Source organism: Candoia aspera, chromosome 7, assembly GCF_035149785.1.
Source record: "Candoia aspera isolate rCanAsp1 chromosome 7, rCanAsp1.hap2, whole genome shotgun sequence".
Classification (NCBI taxonomy): Eukaryota; Metazoa; Chordata; class Lepidosauria; order Squamata; family Boidae; genus Candoia; species Candoia aspera.
In genome coordinates, this window is record NC_086159.1 from 47,161,925 (window position 1) to 47,181,270 (window position 19,346).

Consider the following 19,346-nt stretch of genomic DNA (forward strand, 5'->3'; position numbering starts at 1 on the left):
AAGTATCTATAGCACTATACTGCTAAATATTTTAAACATACTGGTCACCTTAGTAATTCTTTATGTAATATGTAGTAACAGTTTATTTTTAGATTAGTGTTTCAGTATATTGAAGTTTTTTTTAATAATTATGGTGTCAGATATTACAATTAATTAAATCAATGTTTATCTTTAAAACTTTTCATTTTTTCTGTGATATTAATATTATTATATGTTAAAGTCTCCACTTCTACTTTTCAGTCCTTTACCTTAAGAAGCAGTGCTATGTGACCTAAAAAGTGACATTTTAAATCACTAACATAAAATATACTGCAGGTTTTGCTTTACTTATTTTTTTGACTCAACCTTGTGAACTGCTTTAATAAATACGTTATATGTGAATGATGAAATGCAATGAATGGAGTTCTACTTGGCATGAATGAATAAATGAAACAACTTTTAATTACAGAATCTGTCATACCAAGTAGTGGCACATTTCATGTAAAACTACCTAAGAAGCATAACGTAGAACTCGGCATCACCATAAGCTGTAAGTGAAGTAGATTTTTTTCATCATCTTTTCTTTATGATATTGGTTTTCAGTAGGGAATTATAATAGAGTGTTGTACAATTTATTTTCCTTTCTCAAACTAGAATTGTTATTGTTATTCAAGCTGGAATCTACTAAATCACATAGGTAAGATGAAGTAAATTTTCTCAAGCTTCAGCAATAATTACATCTTCCTTTTTGTAATTATAGTCAGTGATATTTACAGCAAGGATGAAATTTGAAGGAAGTTACATGCCAAGACCTGGCACAAAATATTAATACAGATAAAAATATGAAACAAGAAACAAAAGTTTCATTAGAACTGAGACATTAATCTTTTATCAAGTGGACACTGATATTAAAAGCAATATTACCATTTGATTTCAGAGGACATCTGCTGAGCATTGTAATCTGGCATTTGACACAGTTCTCATTCTGCATATACTGAACTAGATCATTGATAACATATTTGTATTATGTTACATATATAGTACAATTAATTTTAAATTAGGTTTAACAAGGTACTGTATATGTTTGAAAGCTGCATTTAAGAGATGTAAGGATTTCCAGTTTAATATAATTGGCTTGCTTTAAACAGAGAAATTTAATACAGATTTTAACAAATCAAATTCTGTAACATGAGTCAAATATTTTGAAAAACTTATTGAAATATATGTGTTAATGGAATGTTAAAATAATTTACTGCAAAGAACCTTGTACTACATTCATAAAAAGAAAGCAGCTCACATTCTCTGGTCTTCACTTAAGTCATAAAAATAGATTAATATCTAACCAATATCTAATATTGGTTCTTCACAGGGATGAAACCTTTATCACTTCTATGTTTGCAAGGTCTGATCCTTATTCATTACACAGTTGAAAAGTTTATGTAACTTTACTTTTTATCTTTAGAAATATATAATACTTCTGGCATGTAACTTTGAAAAACTATATTTCTAAAAATAACAAGAAAGGATAATAGGATCTCCTTATAATTTTTTATTTATTGTTCAATTTATATCCTGCCTTTCTGTTTATTGCACCAAGGTGGTATACAGCAATTTAAAAACGTCAGGATGAAAGAGAACAAAATTTATGCAGTTAAAATTATAATGAAAATTAAAACCATTAATGAAAATAAGTAGCAAGTAACAGTTTGGCAAAAGGCATGTGTGCTTACCATGTTCCTAAATACTGGGAACTTCTTAGGCAGTATATTCCATAGCCTAGAAACCATATAGGAACAATAGTACCTTTTACTATGCTTAATAGACTTTTGCAAAATACTACAATTTCTATACAATGAAACATCTTCATAAATCAAATACCTAATTTTTTCACACTTGTAGCAGGAAGTAACATAATAAGATTCAACTTGTATTGAATTCAACTACTTATCTATCCTGAAAGTATCACTGGAATGTTTTTAGTAGCTATTTTTGAATGGGAATCATTATAAATGTTATTACTGAAAGGAAACAGGAGCCTGTGTGGAGTATTGTTTGCAGTACAAATTATGGTATATCTTTAGTTTAAGAAATTTTAATGGAGGGGATGTAAGAATTTCATTCTTTCACCCAACATAGGAATGAAATCTCCAACATTAATATTTTCAGTCTGAATTCTATACATTCATAGATGATTTCTCAACTATAGAGCCATTAGATCATGCTTACCAACCAAATGCCTTTTATCTGTTGAATTCTACAACCTGATCGTCCCAACCAGTGGGGCTCAACTTTATGGAGAACACTAAGCCAGGCTGAGCTTTGTTTATGAATGTGAAGGGTCTGAGCCATACATATTGCTGAATATGTCTGTTTTGAATGAAATTATATATTCATGAGTGCTGGGGAGGGGGGTAGTAGAAAAGGAGTAGAAATTCAATAAATAAATTAAAGGAAACCTTGCTCGATATATATCCATAGTACAGACCAGATACTTGCCAAGACAACATACCTAATATATAAAAAGAAAATTACCCTATTATAAATAACACACTAAATGTGCATATTTCCCCTACATTTCATTATTAGACATGCCTGCTAGCATATAAAAACACATGTGTAAATATTTTCCATAAAATATTAACAATAGATAGGGTAAAAAACAAATAGATGAATTTGTACACTTTGGTAGAGTGTAGGAAAATGGATACAGTAATTTTAAGACATGCAAATGCTGATATAAAAGTAACGGATGGTAAATGGTTAGGATAAATGAATGTTCTTGAAAGATGTGACAATGGTTTTGAATAAGAGTACACTTCTGCCCACATTATTATATGGAAATGAGAGTTAGGTATGTCAAGAGAAACATAAAAGTGAGTTGAATGAGATAATTAAGAAGCATGGGTGGTAAAAAGAAGAAAAAGAAAGGGTCAAATGTGAATGAGTGCTAAATTAATATGGACTGAGTACAAAGGAGAATGATCAGTGCAAAAGAAGTACGCTGAGGTGCTTTAATCCTATAGAGAGAATGAATGAGGACTGAATCACAGAACAAATATATGAAGGAAGAGTGAATGGGTTGAGAGGAAGATCAAAAAATTCTTCTTAGTTGAATGAAGTTGATGACATCTTCAAAAAGAAGACAGGTGAGAAGTTTAAAGAACAAATGGTAACATGTGAAGTGATGTATAGACATGGTGAAGATGACAGTTGTTTATAAGAATAGAAAGATATGCAAAGGTGCGGTGATTGATGTTGATGGAAACGATTTTTAACCATGTTTCTTTCCTTTATCTTATTTCATGACTTCAATTTCTTTGGCTTATTGTTTCTAATTTCTTTTCTATACTAAACAACATTGCTTACCCCAAAGGGAAAGAACATGTGGATACACATGCATGTATAGTTATGGTGGGATTATTTAAACTGCAAATATTTATGTATTCTGTATTTCAGCTCCATCCAGTCGAAAACCAGGGGATCCTCTTGTTATTTCAGATATTAAGAAGGGAAGTGTTGCCCATAGGTGAGTGCTTGCAAGGTGACAAAGATTATGTTGCCAGTTCACAATTCTCAATCTCCCTGGATTTTTAAATGTTCTGCAACTGTAAAAGTAAGTGCTTCCCTTGGGATAGCTTTTAATGAGCTAACTCAGATAGTAAAACAAAAATAACTTTCATTCTTAAATTAAAAAATCATTATCATTATTTACATGATTATCCGAATCAGCATATTCAAGGCATTAATCATACAATGTATTTCACTTAACAGAACTGGGACGTTGGAACTAGGTGATAAATTGCTTGCCATAGATAATATTCGACTGGACAACTGTTCCATGGAAGATGCTGTTCAAATCCTGCAGCATTGTGAGGAACTTGTAAAACTAAAAATTCGCAAGGATGAAGATAACTCTGGTATTCACAGTGAGCTATGAAACATTTTATGTACATTTGAAATGTTTTTGGGATGCAATATATGTAAAGTATTCAGTGAATAAGTGTTCAATCATTCTTCAGTATATGATAGTTTAGTATAGCCAATGAATTTGGTGTTCCTGACTTTGTCAGAGATTAGAGGAGTGAAACCTTCTCATTAATTTCTGAGTAGTGAGGAAAGTCTCCATTGCTTGGATCATATATATTTAATGCAATGCCAGTTCAGTACCCCTAGAGAAATGTTATCCCCAGAATTTCAGAAGTGTTTTAGAAGGGCCGACTCTTTTAGAAGAGACCACATTTATTCAAATCCTCCCCCCTCACACACACACACACACACACACACACACACCACTCTTTAACACCCTTATCAAAGTATTAAGAATCCTACTGGCTTTGGCATTTAAATATATTCCAGTCAATGGGTGGACAGAAGATTGTGAAACATGGAATAATAGAAGCCACAGTGGCCTAATATTTATGTTGTATTCTAAGAAGTATAGTTTTAAATATTTTTTTTACAAAATTAAAAGACTTTTGCAGAAATAAATTAATCCAGAGTAGATTATGCAAGGCTATATTTACCTTTCACTGCTATGAGAAAAAAGATTTATGAGGTATTTTTTACCAGAATTTTCTTCATAATGTAAGCTTCTTAGGACTAAAACAATCATATATGTGTGTATATGAATACACACACCCCACACATAGATGCATACATGAGGGCACTAAGCACAGTGAAGACAATTTCCAAAGAAATAACAAGGTAGAATGGAAAAAATTAATAAAAATATAAATCAGTATCTGAGCAGATAAATTCATCTTAATTGTATTCTTCCTACCCTAGATAAAAAGAATTCTAAACCATTTCCAAATCATCTTTCATATGTGCCAGAAGCACTGATAGAGATAAAGAAAGCACTTCATAGAGATAAAGGAAGAGAACCAAAGACTCTAACGAAGATTCTTACCCTAAATAAATCAGGATAACTATTGGAAGCCATTTGCCTCAAATTTGCTTTTATCCCAATTTAAAAAATGACCAGGCAAGATACCAAACTGACTCCAGTTATGTTGGAGGCAGATTTGGAGCCAGAAGTCATTTACTTAACTAAAAGGAAGAGTTAAATGCAAAAGAAACACATTATTTTTATGTATGATATCTTATTACATTTCTCTACAACCCAACCAAACAAGGGCTATATGTTGTGAAGTGGAATGCCTAATACTTTTACACTGCTCTTCACCATATATCTAGAAATTCTTGGCACCCTGGAAAGTCCCAGGAGACTGCTGAGAACAATCTAACTAGAGTTTGAAGATCCAGCTCATAATATTCATAGAGTATTTCACTGCTGTGAATGAACAGGAGTTAACCCATTGTACCTCTATTTATCCATTTGTATTTTTATTTAATTCAGTCAGCCATGGCAGGAGTGGTCATAGTATCACCATCTATGTTTATGTTTCCCTCCTTTAATCTTTCCTGCATATAACAGTACAGATGTGACTGTTTAGCATGAGGTTATACTAATGATATATGTATACCTTTTTAGATTTACTATCATTCTCACTTACAAACACAAAAAAAACACTCTAGGGTTTCCTAGACTAATTTCATATCATAACGTTAAGACTGGATAAGGTAGGAGAGAGGGACTAGGATGAATTGACTTTTAAAAAATAAATGGTTTTAAGAAAATATGATCTGTATCCCAGTCCCCTTTGCTTATCCCCAGGTCAATCCTACTGTAACATATATTCTGCATGCAAGCTTCAGTCTAAAGAAGTAGAATATAAATAGTACACAATCTTGCTTTGAATTAGCATTTTTCCATAAAAATGTAAGTAAATACCTTTACAGACATACCAGGTTTAAAATCCTGGTTTTGCTTCCATGAAATAGGAAGGAGATTTGCTGTTGTTGCCTGTGACATCACCTGTAGTCATCAATATAGAAGGCAATAGTAGCTAAGATATGTATCTGAAGCATAACAATTTGAGGATATGTATGATGATCATTTTTCTGAATGCATTATTCTTTTCATTCCTTCTTTTATAAGAGACCAATTGCATCCTCTTGGCATGTATTGCAGATGAACAAGAGAGCTCAGGAGCAATTATTTATACTGTTGAGCTCAAGAGATATGGAGGACCTCTTGGGATCACTATTTCTGGTACTGAAGAGCCTTTTGATCCCATTATCATTTCAAGTCTTACTAAAGGTGGATTAGCTGAAAGGTAAATTGAAATATAGGTATTTGTGGTTCTAATAGTAACGTGTAAGAGTTCATTCAATCATATGTAATAATTCTTAGAAATCTGTAGATTTTCTACAACTATCACAAGTGAAATAATGATCTGTAGCCTTTTTGTCTTGATATGTATTACGAGATGATGATGATGATGATGATGATGATGATGATGATGATGATTTCTGAAACATGACCTACTGTCATCATAAATCATTAGAGATCCAGCAGTGGTAAAAGAGCTGGACTAGGAGTGGGAAAATCCAGTTTCTAGTCCTCCCTTGGGCAAATAAGCCTGCTGTGTTACCTTGAGCCAGTCACACTCTTGGATCAAAAACAGTGTCAGACTCTGTGCAAGCCATCTGAAAAAACAAGTATCTTGCTGGGTAGACAAGAAGACAAAAGGAAACATAGCTAAATCTAGATCACACCAACTCCATTCACTATATATAGTACAGTATATCTCCATACCTTTCTATCTTAGCAAACCATCCTTGCTTCCACTACATCCATACATCACATCATGTCTTTTGTTCTTTGAACATTTCACTTCGTCCTTTTTAAGATTCTTATCAGCTGCATCTAGCCATGACTTTCTCAGTCTTCTCCTTTTCTCTTGACCAATTCATTTCTCCTTCATATATTTTTGTTATTTGATCCTCATTCAATATATAACCAAACCACTTAAATGTACTTCTTTCATACTGTTCACTTGGTTCTGTATTCAATTGGTATTTTCTCATCATTCATTCTTGATCCTATCTCTTCTTATTTTACCATATATAAATATTGCACTACAATTGTGTTCAGCTTACTTTTATGTTTCTCCTGTTATTTACTTCCAAATAACAAAGCACACTCTTTTATACAGCCATTTTCCTACTTTTATTTATTCATTCATTCATTCATTCATTTGTCTAATTATCCCTGCCCATCTCCTCCCGTCGGGGGACTCGGGGCGGTTTACAACAATCAATTAAAAACCATAATCATAAATACACAGAATAAAATACAGTAATAAATAATATAAATAGAGGTAAAAATAAAGAATCCAGGTGGTGAAGAATCTAAAACAGTCCAACTGTGGGAGGAGTGGTCTATAGCAACCATCCCCATGTAGATCTATTCCCCTCTCCACTCCAAGTGAGGCGGCAGAACCAGGTCTTCAGACTCCGCCGAAAAGCCAGGAGCGATGGGGCCAATCTCACCTCTGGGGGCAGCATGTTCCACAGGGCGGGAGCTACTGCAGAGAAGGCCTGCTTCCTGGACCCCACCAGATGAAATTCTCTTACAGTCGGGGTCCGCAGCATGCCCTCTCTGCACGATCAGGTGGGACAGGTTGATGTAATGGGGAAGAGGCGGTCCCTCAGGTAGCCTGGCCCCATGCCATGTAGGGCTTTAAAGGTAATAACCAACACCTTGAATTGGACCTGGAAGCAAACTGGTACCCAATGCAACTCATGCAGCAGTGGTGTTACATGTGCCCTTCTAGGGGCACCAAAAACAGCTCGCACTGTTTAACAAACATTTCACATAAATTCATTTACTTGCTGTATAATCTTTCATGATTTTATGTAAAATGCAATTCTTCATTACCCCAGTGCAACGGGATTCAATACATTAATTTTCACATTCATAGGCCTTCTTCCATCATACAGTGTACCCAATATTCTCTGCAAATCCTTTGAATTCTCAGCCAATACATTGCATTATCTGTACACATTATCTGTACACAAAAGTACACAAGTACACAAGCATTCATAGCCCTAACCACCACAAGCATTTTTATCTATTCATCTATAAATACATTAAACAACCAAGAGGATATTACACATTCTTGTCTTATTCCCTGCTCAGTGTTGAACCATTACTAAGCATTCTATTCTCACAAATTCTTTACTTTCATCATACGCTGCTCTTATTGGGTTCGGTAACCAATCATCAATTACATACTCATGCAAAGCATTCCATAGATCAAGCCTATTCACTCCATTATACCCTTTCTCAAAATCAACAAAGATACAATAAACCTTTTCACATTTATATTTTTCTCAAAGTCCTACTGAAGAGCAAAAATCGGATCTGCACATCTTCTGCCCATGTAGGACCACAATGTACTTCTCAAATCTTGTTTATTGTCATCTCTCATATCCTTTCAATCAGAATCCTGCCAAATATCTCCCAGGCACACTTAACCAACTAATCCCCCAGTGGTTTTTGCATTCACTCTTCTTGCCTTTCCCTTTGCTTTGAGGATTGATATCAGCATTCTTCCTATCTTTGCAGATCTTTTCAATAATCACACAGCCACTCCATAAGCAAGCCACTTCTATGTTATAACATTTATTCAGATATACTATCTACCCCTGCACCTGCAAAATGGAAAGGACAGCATTTTCACACTGGGGACTGTACCTCAGATTATGTTACCCATAAGATGGATAATTAATATATAAGGATTGTGATAATATCTCAGGTGTTGTCTGTCCACATCAACAGTATGGATTATAACTATTCCTTCCATGCTAATATGTATTTTGAAATAAAAATGTATCCTTTAATGTTATGCACTGATGCTTGATAATGTTTTTTGTTTAGGTGGAAGAACAGAATAAAGTAGCTGTTAATGTTACTATTTGCTTTTGACTGAAAAAAAATCCATCAAGTTACTTTCTTAACTGTTTGGAAGTGTAGAACAGTAAGCTGAATAAATGTGCAACTTTAGTTTACATATCACTTTGAAAGAAACAGAGCTCTTTGCTGGTGCAAGTATCTTAGCTACCAGCTTACAGACAGTCATAATGACAAGACTTTTAAAAGTAATATTAATGACACATTAAAAGTATATGTACATAAATTATGTTTTAAAATAAAAATGAAAGCAGGGGGAAAAGCAGAGATTTTTTCTTACATTATATGTTAAATGCTTTGCTCAGATTCTTTTTTTATTGAATTCTTCATGTTTTATTTAACTCATGTTTCAGGACAGGTGCGATTCATATCGGAGACCGAATCTTAGCAATAAATAGTAACAGTCTGAAAGGGAAACCTTTGAGTGAAGCCATTCATTTGTTACAGATGGCAGGAGAGACAGTGACCTTGAAAATAAAAAAGCAGACAGATGGTGAGTGTGTCAGGTATTCTACGGATGCCTTTTCTGCCCTATGTTTTGGGCATATATTCATGAAAGTGACATTTGGCCTGTAGTATCTATTAGATATTTAGGACTGTAAAAATAAATCCGTGTATATAAAAATAGAGATGTGGTGATTTAAAAAAAATTGATTTATTGCAAAAGACAATGAGAGCAATTAGACTGAGTTGTCCCAAAGATAATCCCATTTATTGTTTATAATTATTGCATAATACTCATCATTGGAAAGCAGTTGTCCTGCTAATCTAGATGCATGGTTGGTTTTCAACACAATGGTTCATGAAGAACACGAGAGAAAAGAAAAGGCTACAATGATGACAAAAGGTCAGGGACATCTAAAGACACAATGCATGTTTGTTTGTTTATTTATTTATAATTTTATCAGATTTATACACCACCCATCTCAGTATATAACTGACTCTGGGTAGCTTACAAATAAAAACTGTTCAACCTAGAAACAAGAAAAAGGTACAGGAATAAGTTATTCTTTTAAGATCTGTTAAAAAGGAGGGAAGTGGAGTACTTTAGGGGAACTGGAGAAGGCCCTGTCTCCTAGACAGCACATAGAAAGTTGGAGCAACTTGTTGTGCAGAAGCTCAGTCTCTCTGCTGGGCCCAAAATTCACAATAAAGTTAATCAAGATAAGCCTTTTCCAGCACTTACTAAATTATAGAGCAGAAAATAATAACGGGAAGCATGAGGGATTGGTTCTCCCCATTAAGTCATTGTAGCCCAGAATGCATAATATATTTCAACTATTTATTTAGAGGATATAAGAACTAGGAACAGGATATCATTCAGTAAAGAATGGGGAAAATGTTTCTGATTAATAAACTGATCTAAAATTTTTGGACTTGCTTGTTGCTTGTTGCTACCTTAGTCCCCAGTCATTTTTATCTAATATTTTGCTTAATAACTCTCCAAACCCTCTCAACTGATATTCTGAGCATGTTGCTTGCTCTGATTTCACCCATCATTCTGTATTATTCTGCTTGTGCCGTGCATTTCTTATTCTTCTTTCACAGCAGAAGCATCTACTAACAAGAGTAGGTATAGTTAAACTAGTAGTAGCTTAAAATCTCTGGGCTCAAGGAGGACCTCTCAGATGGAGTCTTCCCTCCTAACATCAGTTTTTAAAAAATGAATGCTTGCATTTGGTGGAGAAAACCAGTTTTGGTGTTCAGAGCGTGCCAATGTAAGGCGTCCTTGGAGAGGAACAGAAGCAATGACAACTTTGAGTGCTTTCATGGGGGATGCATCAATACTAGAGGTACTAGATCTGAGCTGCAAAAATGCAGACAGCCATAGATGACAGCAAAGACTTTGGGATTTCTGGATCTCTTTGCTATCATCTAGTGGTTGATCTAGTTAGTAGGCACTGCCTCTGGCTGCCTTGTTCACCCATAAACTGCTTCCACCTGTTATTCCAACCCAACCCATTATGCCACCCCAGACAAATGCCAGGACAGAAGGCATGTCAGGAACCTGAGGACCTCAAAACAGTTGCCACCTCTGCCTTAACTGTACTAATGCCGTTGGTGCCCTTCTGAGTAACTTCCAATAAATAACAGACAGACATCTGTCAGAGATTATTTGGGTGCAGGTTATCCTGCCTGATGGAAATAAATTGATACATCTCCTGTGTACGGTCACTTTTAGTTTAATTATCCAGTGTTCCCACTGATTTTTTTGTAAATGTGTATTTTGTAGTGTTGTTATTCTCGAACCCTTATTATCCAAACATCAGTTATCTAACAATGCTAGGCATCTAGATGTATTCGTTATGCTATACTAACTTTTGGCTCTGTGAATTGTTGCTTTTGATACACAGATATTAATTACAGATATTAGTTATTATGATTTATTGTGAGCTCTAATAACATCTGTTATTCAGATTGATTAAAATGGCTAGTATAATAACAGTGTGTGTTTCAGTGTGGCTGCTGCAGACATATATTTAATGTTCTTTCTATTCTTTCTCCCCCAGGGTTTTCAGAAATTAGTGTGTGGAAAGGATGAGTGTGCATCCATATAAACACTTCAGTAGCACTTTTAAAAATGAAATAATATACTTGCTATCTCCTGAGGAATGTTTCTTCCTCCCTCCTAAAAAATGACTTGCTTTTCTAATGGAATTGACTAGATTAAGCTGCAGGATTGGCCACAATATGGAAACGGGTTCCTCCTCTATTATGCATGTACAAATACAAAGAAAATGGGACTGTTCAAAGCATTTGAAGAAGATGCCTTGCCATGCACAGGGGCAAAGGAAGTACTTGAAACACTAAAGCAACAATGTGCTTTACAATGCTTGCATAGTGACTTCAGAAGCTACTTCTGGCTGACTCCATGTGGCTGTTCCCAGCAAAGCAAAGTGGCTGTGCATGCATGCATATGTGGAGACTGCTGAAAGCAACTTTTGAAGCAACTGCACAAGCCTTGCTAAAGACCCAGCTTCTTTAATGGTTCCAAGAGAGTTGTCATACTGCAGGCTCCCATGCAGTGTGAAATATCCTATCTGAGTGCATTATACAGCCCTACTAGATACTGAGACTCCATTAAGCCTATTGCAATAGTAGTAGTAAGGGGAGAGGTCCTTCCCATTGCTCCACAGATATAATTAATGTGGTATAATGTTTGTTTGTGTTGGCAAAATGGCCTTCCATGCACATCAAGTTGAATGGTTTTTTTTTTATAATAAATGTATGATACTTCTTCCTTTCTATCAGCATCAAGTCCCAAGAAGTTTTCTGCCTCTGGTCATATAAATGAATTAAGTGATGCTGAGGATGATACAACCACCACACAGAAACCAGGCAAACTATCTGAAATCTACTCCACGACTGTCCCAAGTGTGGACAGTGCTGTAGAATCATGGGATGGCTCTGGAATGGATAACAGCTATGGAAGCCAAGGTGGGGGTCATGCCTTTATTCTGATTTACGTAGTATGGGAACATGCAGGGGCAAGGTGTTAAACCTTTGTTATGTTTCAGAGGCAAACTCACCTTTTAACCATCTTGCAGATAGCTCATGAAAACTGCACAGTTTAGCACATTGTGCTATCTCTTGCATTCAGTTTAACCTTGATTTCATGTCATTGTGACAGGTTTTAAACATATATCAATACGTTAAGAATCTTCTGCTGGTTTTACTAACGTTTCAGTGACTAGTCCATAGCTCATCCATAGCTAAACAGGTTTATCCTTCAAGCTAAGATTAATATAGGATGGGGAACACATTGAAGGTATTCATTAATATGAACATCTGAGGCCCATTCGCTGTGATTTTGTAAGCTGACTGTAATAAAGATTTATTGTAAACCTCCAAAGGGGAGCATAAAAAAATTATTCATTGCTTTGTTGCCCTCTCATTTCTCCTTCATCCCTTTGACATTAAGATGTCAGAGAGCTTTCTAAGTAACTGTTTTTAGAAAAAATTTCAACAACAGCAACGATAACATGAGATTCTTTTAATCTCTGAAAAAAAATCATACTTAGTTTTTAGGGTTTAATCATTACTTTGTCATTTAAATCTTGAACATAATTTTGAACCAGAGAAATGCAAATTTTTAAAGTCTTGGTTAGAAATATACAAAAATTATTGTGTTTTGGATGGATAATCAAACCACAGTTTTATATAATGACTTTATAGTTGCAAATACCGAAGAATTGATTAGGAGGAAAAAATCACTGCTTTCTAGCTTCACAAATTTCTTACCATTATTTGTTAAAGCAGCAGTGAAATGAACTATCCCTTGTAAAGCTGAATGTCTAATTTTCTTTGAGGCCAAATCCCTGATTCTGTATATATTAATAGATTTCATTTTACTATATTTGGGTACAAATGATCTTGCTTTTAAAAACATTTTTACAGGTTTAATTTACAAATATAGATCATGTTCAAATATATTTAATTTTGATGGGCAGTGGTTTGGTTTGGTTTGGTTTGGTTTGGTTTGGTTTGGTCTGGTCTGGTCTGGTCTGGTCTGGTCTGGTCTGGTCTGGTTTGGTTTATATGCCAGAGCCCTCTTTTCTGCTGTCATTCCATATCCAGATGTGGACACTCTCAGCAAGCTGAACAGTTTCATTTAGGTGACAGTAATCAAAACATAAATCATACATGGCTCCCTGCAGCCATTTTGTTTACCTATCTGAGAAAACAATAAAAAAATGGACTATGAATATTTTCTGAACTAATAATAATGCAAAGGCTGCATCTAAAGAAGTCCATAGCAACCTGTTGGAGGTAGTGGACATTACAGTTTAGGACAGTATTGCCGAAGCCAAAATAATAGAAATAAAAATTAATTCCAGTAATACATGTGAAAGATCATGCATTTGCGAATGGGTGGGACAAGTTAAATGTTGTTGTTGTTGTTGTTGTTACCATTGCCCTGGAAAAAAAAGGGACAAGGGACAAGATTTTCCTCACAAGATAAACTATGAACTATTAATAGGATTTGTCTTCCAAAAGGATATATTTAATTTTTATATGTAATAAACAAGACATCTGTAGTTTGGAAAGGAATATATTAGTCCCTATCTAAAAACACTGGGATTATAGTTCTGATTATATATATGAACAGTACTAGATATAATTTGTAAGGCAGGTAGTCTTTGGGTTAGGATGACAGTTGGGGCCGGGATTGCTGTTGCTAAGCAATGCAGTTGTAAAGCGCGACTTTACGTGTCCACATCGCTTAGCGATGACCATCTCGGCAGTCCTGGTTGCTGTCGTAACCCCAAGATGTGTGGGTCATTAAGCAGGAAGCAGTGGGAGTCCCAGGTAAGGAGCACAGCGATGCTGTGGAGGAAATGCCATGGGGAAGTAGGGGAGGCTGGGTGCAGGCTGTGGCAAGTGCTGGGAGGCCAGGGGAAGCAGGATACAATGCTGCACAAGCGCAGGGACACTGGGGAAAGGAGGGCGCCACACTGCATGAGTGCAAGGAGGCCAGGCGAAGGAGGGTGCCACGCAAGTGCAGAGAGGCCAGGGGGACTTATCGGAGTGACTTGTTACCTTCCCTGCCGGATTCCCCATTGACTTTGTTTGTGGGAATTTGGCAGGGAAGGTTGCAAATGGCAATCATGTGACCATGGGGCACTGCAACCATTGTTAACTGCAAGCTGAGGTCAGGCTAGTGTGACATCACAGTATACGATATGAAAAATACATAGAATATAATATTTCTTCTTGGCTAACTATTTTCATTTCACTTTTAAATAGTGGCTAACTTTTGTTACTTCTAGTTTAGTCTAAATGCCTTTGCCTCTTGGCTTGACACCCTCTCTACTGAAGATCCATTTAATATTGTTAAAGTATTGTTAAGATAACTTGTTAAAGACATTAACAAGAATCTTATTTATAAATTCAGCATAGATAGAACCAATATAAATAATAATAATAATAATAATAATAATAATAATAATAATAATAAAAAATTTTATTAAATTTATATGCCGCCTAACTCCTAGCAACTCTGGGCTGTTGACTTGAACTTGATAATATTTACCTGAAAGACTGCTGGTCTCCAATTGTTTCTGCCCACCCAGTGCATTCCAGCAGAGTGGGTGTGCTCCAGGTCCCCTCCATTAAATGTTACCATCTTGTGGAACCTAGGAAGCATGCCTTCTCTGTTGCAGCCCCTACCCTCTGGAACAGCATTCCACCAGAGATAAGGATGGGGCTCTCTCTTCTGGGATTCCAGGAAAGCTTTGAAAACGTGGCTTTGGTCCCAGGCCTGGGGCTGATGTTTGTTATTTGGTTAATGGCCCCTGTTTTGTGAATTTTGTTATTAGACCACATTAGTCTGGCCTTCCTGTTGATTTAAGTTCTTTAGCTGTTTTTACATCTTTTTTAGTTTTGTACACCGCCCAGAGTCCACTGGAGTTGGGAGGCTAATACATACATATATACATACTGTAAGCAGTTTACATACTTAGCTATTGTACTGTAGTGTTATTCAGCTGAAAGTTTCCAGCCATTTTATAAAGAACAAATATAGTATTCAGAAATCTGACCACCATACAAATTTGAGATCTAAGCATGACAAATTTTCCCCACAAGAAGTCTTCGATTTAGCCAGCTTGCTGGCTAGATTGATTGGAGGCAGTTCTCCTGTTCCAGATTTGCTACTAAACTCAGTGCAGAAGAAGAAGAAATCCAGGAATGTACCTTCATTTATGCCATGTGGGCACAGGTAGAAAAGAATTTTATCTCTCTTACCTTTGATGCTATTGCAATTAAGAATGATTATCTATTTGTTTTAAGCAAATCTGAGGGATAGTTTGTGCCCAAGAGAAATGCACGCTTTGTGCACTCATCAAAGGACAAAGAAGCGTAAGGAAACTGCCTGCGGCCTACACAAGGCATGAGAAAGCAGATGATTGCAAGTTTGGAGACAACAAAAGTAAACCTAGTAGGGGGCTGGACAAGGCTTTGTCCCAAAAGCTACCAATAGAAACTCTTTTAGCCTCAGGAGAGACTATGTAGATGATAAATACTCAGAACTGGTCAAAGACCAAATTCAGGACCAAGAAATCATAATGGGTCCTGCAGGAAATTGTTGAAAGAGTGCGACCATCCAAAGAGGAAGCATTAAGGCCAGATATGCTTTGTCCCAAGATCAAATCAGTCTGTATCAAAGTAGATGAAGGACTAGTATGCTTACTATGGGAAAAGATATATAGGGCAGAATGATTGATTAAAAGTTTTTGAATTCTATAAAAGTTAAAAAACTGGTCTTTTTGCAACTCTCATATTCAAAAGATGTGAGAAATTGAAAAACAGAGCATTTTTTTTTCATCTCAAGCAGATTACCGCATCCCTCGTGGTCCAGAATAGCAAGATTTTACATGTATGTTGTAATCAATATCTATCACAGAGGCAAAAAATATGAGCTCAAGCTATACATACTGAAAACATATACAATAGTCTGGACAGAGAAGCATTTGTTGCAATGGATGTAGGGTACCCTGTGAAAGGCTGTTCACTGAGCTTCACAAAGAACTAGAAAGTTTAATGAGTCTTCTAATTAATATAAAGCTAAAGGAAGGAGCTATTTACTATACAGTCCATTAAGCCAGAATAATATTAGTTGCACAGTCCCCCAGAGTAAAAGCTGAATTTGGGAGGATGGTCCTATGTGGTAGATTGAAGTAATGGCCCTTAAAAAATAGGAAAATTTGCACATGTATAAATCTCAAAGCTGGGCAAAGAGCACAACATCCTTCCTAATATACAGTAGATTACATCCACAATTTGTTTGAGTATTCTCTGCTTCTAGTGGATTTTGAAAAATTCAGTTAGATCCAGATTGTGACAAATCAGTTCACAACTCAGTATATTCTTCTTTAAAACATTAAATTCTGGAGTTTCTAGTTCCCAGCTTATTCCAAAGGGAAATTCTGCTTTTCTACAAAAAGGCATCTTGGTGTTTATGGATGATTCCTTGTTCTGAGGCCTTATGAAGGATTAGCATGGCCAGAGACTGTCTAAAATTCTAGTAATCAAAAAGTGCAGGTCTAAACAAAAGCACAACAAAAGCAAGTCCGACAGCTGAAAGTTTTCACATATCTTGGGTATCACATAAATGAACATGAAGTGAGCCAGATCCAAAGAAAGTGGAATCCAAAGAAAGTGGAAGAAGTGGAAGAGTTAATTCCCCAGAATCCGTAACTGAGCTGAGATTTTGTGCATGGTGCAGTGCTCTGAAAGGTTTGTATCATCTGAACTGTTCAGACGTTAAAACCAATAGTCTATAGTTTCAGAACTTTCATAGATCCAGGAACACATTATGCAGCACTGTGGGCTTGTGAATGATTCTCAAAGTACCTTTGTAGACTGCAATCCTTCCAGCTATATTCGAACCATATATCACTGATTCCTCTGATGAACTACAAAGATTTGAACTTGGTACCAGCGAAATAGCAGAAACATCTCTGAATGATGTGATATAACCCTCATGCTGAATATCATCCAGGCAAAACACTTCCAGGAAGAGAAATGTAATGAAACGTGATTCTAATGAGTGAATAGGAGTAAGAGGAGCAATACAGTAACAAGTTGGAAACAACAGAAAGAGAAGTTAATTGTGGAATGAAGGCTCTACTAGAGCAAACAGATTAAGTACCACAAGCTGTTTATATACTGTACTTAGTTCAGGCCGCCTAGAGGTAAATAGATAAAGTGAATGTCTCTGGCTATTCTATAATGAATCATCTAGATAGATCAGGGTAGACAATCCGCTGTCTACATGTGCTGCCACAGTACCTTGAAATCGCAGTGACAAGATAGATTATTTTTAGCAGCACAGCTTTTTCCTTTTTAAAAAAATAAATAAGAAATGAGAGTGAGTGGCCTCTAGGAGGCAAACCTCTCCCATCCTTAAACCTCTAGAACCATCATGACTCAAAATTATATTTTGGGCCATTCCAGGAGGGCTTTTTAAGTGTAGAAAATAAGGTAGTTTGCCTCTCGGAGGTTTTTCACTCTGATTCAGGAAGGGAGGGAGGAGGGAAGGGGAAAGGGGGAAGACATGACCCACCACTTCTGGTAGTATCACCCATGACTCTCCCTCTGGTCAAGTAAGTGGGTTGCGGCTCCCAGAAAAGTTCCCCATACTTGCTGTAGATGAATAGATCTGGAAAATAATCATTTCAAATAGCATTGATTGTCTAAACAGTGTTGTGTGCAATGTGCAAAAATGAGACCAATCAGCATAGCCGTTAAAATTGAAGGATATTTGGTTTGTTAGACTGTTGCACATGATAAATTTGTTTTTGACTGTATAACATAATTTCAGGCATGGAACTACAGGGTTACTTCTAGCTAATACTTATAATCTACATATATTTGGTACAGGAAATAATGGCTTAAATCATACAATGGTTGGAAGAATAAATTTCACATTACATTTACATATGTTCTTATTTTAAATAATCACCAGTAATCAACAAATGGCTACTTTTTTAGGACCCAATTATCAGGCTTCAGGATACAACTTTAATACCTTTGAATGGAGAAGTCCAAAACAAAGGGGCAGTTTATCTCCTCCGAATAGGTCCCGAATCAACTCCTTCCATGATACAGGGCTAAGTGATGATGAATGGGATAAACCAGTAGCAAGTAGGTAAGTACTGTGCTTGGAACTCACTTGTTTACTGCAGTAGCAGTGTTTTTTTATTGGTGTACCTATTAGGGCTGTTCAGAACTTCAGGTATGCAGGCACAAAGGTGCTTTTGAGCAGGGACCTGTCTGCAACTCATTAAACTGAATCAGTACCATCCCCAGAAGAAGTATGTCTGCTTCAAAGAGTTTCAGGCAGATGCAACATTTGCCTTCCCCCAAAGTCCCTTTTTGCCTTTGAATCTAAAGTACTGCACAGACCTAACTCAGATTGTATAAGGACCTCAAAATGCTCAATTGCCAATTTGTCCTCAAGCTGCTGAGATATGTCATATTTACAGTTCATGCTATATGAGATTTCTTAGGTGAGATTAGTAATATTCATGAAACATTGTAATGCTGAAAGCAAATCATGTGCAGTTGGTGAACTTTTGTGTGTAACAGTATAGATCATTAACTGTTGATATTAATTCAAAATTGAAAGTGCTCCAGGTATTGTAGCTTTAGTTTCCATCTCCTGTCTCCTACCTTCTTAATGTTAGCTGAGTCATTCTGAGGCTTATCTTTCACTACTTAGGAGGTGCACTGCACTTTCCACGTAAATATGATATTGTGGTATTCTTGAAGAAGAATGACCACAGGAGACAACTAAATGGTATGGCTGCTTTTGACATCAGTGCTACAACTTTCTGGAGACCAACCTTTTGATGTGATCTCAATTTTTAAATGTTAGTAGTGATAGTACATCTCTTTTCAGACATTTACCATCACCAGCCTACAGTAGAAGTTTAATTAACCTTGGCTAGACAGTTTGCACCTGATCTGGACAAATTTATATTCAAGTTTTGACTTCTTATTTTGTTGAGATAAATGCATGAGAGGCTCTTGACTCAATGTT

At 36.0% G+C, this 19,346-nt stretch overlaps 1 protein-coding gene across 4 annotated transcripts in view; it reads left to right on the top strand.

Annotated features, from left to right (window-relative positions):
- Positions 1-19,346, top strand: part of GRIP1 (glutamate receptor interacting protein 1) — a 287,775-nt gene that overhangs the window by 254,715 nt on the left and 13,714 nt on the right. For all 4 annotated transcript variants that reach the window (XM_063309219.1, XM_063309220.1, XM_063309216.1 and 1 more), the window contains 7 exons: positions 449-529; positions 3,436-3,505; positions 3,751-3,896; positions 6,014-6,158; positions 9,154-9,293; positions 12,053-12,238; positions 18,296-18,452. In XM_063309219.1, the coding sequence (XP_063165289.1) occupies positions 449-529; positions 3,436-3,505; positions 3,751-3,896; positions 6,014-6,158; positions 9,154-9,293; positions 12,053-12,238; positions 18,296-18,452 (925 nt within the window). The remainder of the gene's footprint in view (positions 1-448; positions 530-3,435; positions 3,506-3,750; positions 3,897-6,013; positions 6,159-9,153; positions 9,294-12,052; positions 12,239-18,295; positions 18,453-19,346) is intronic.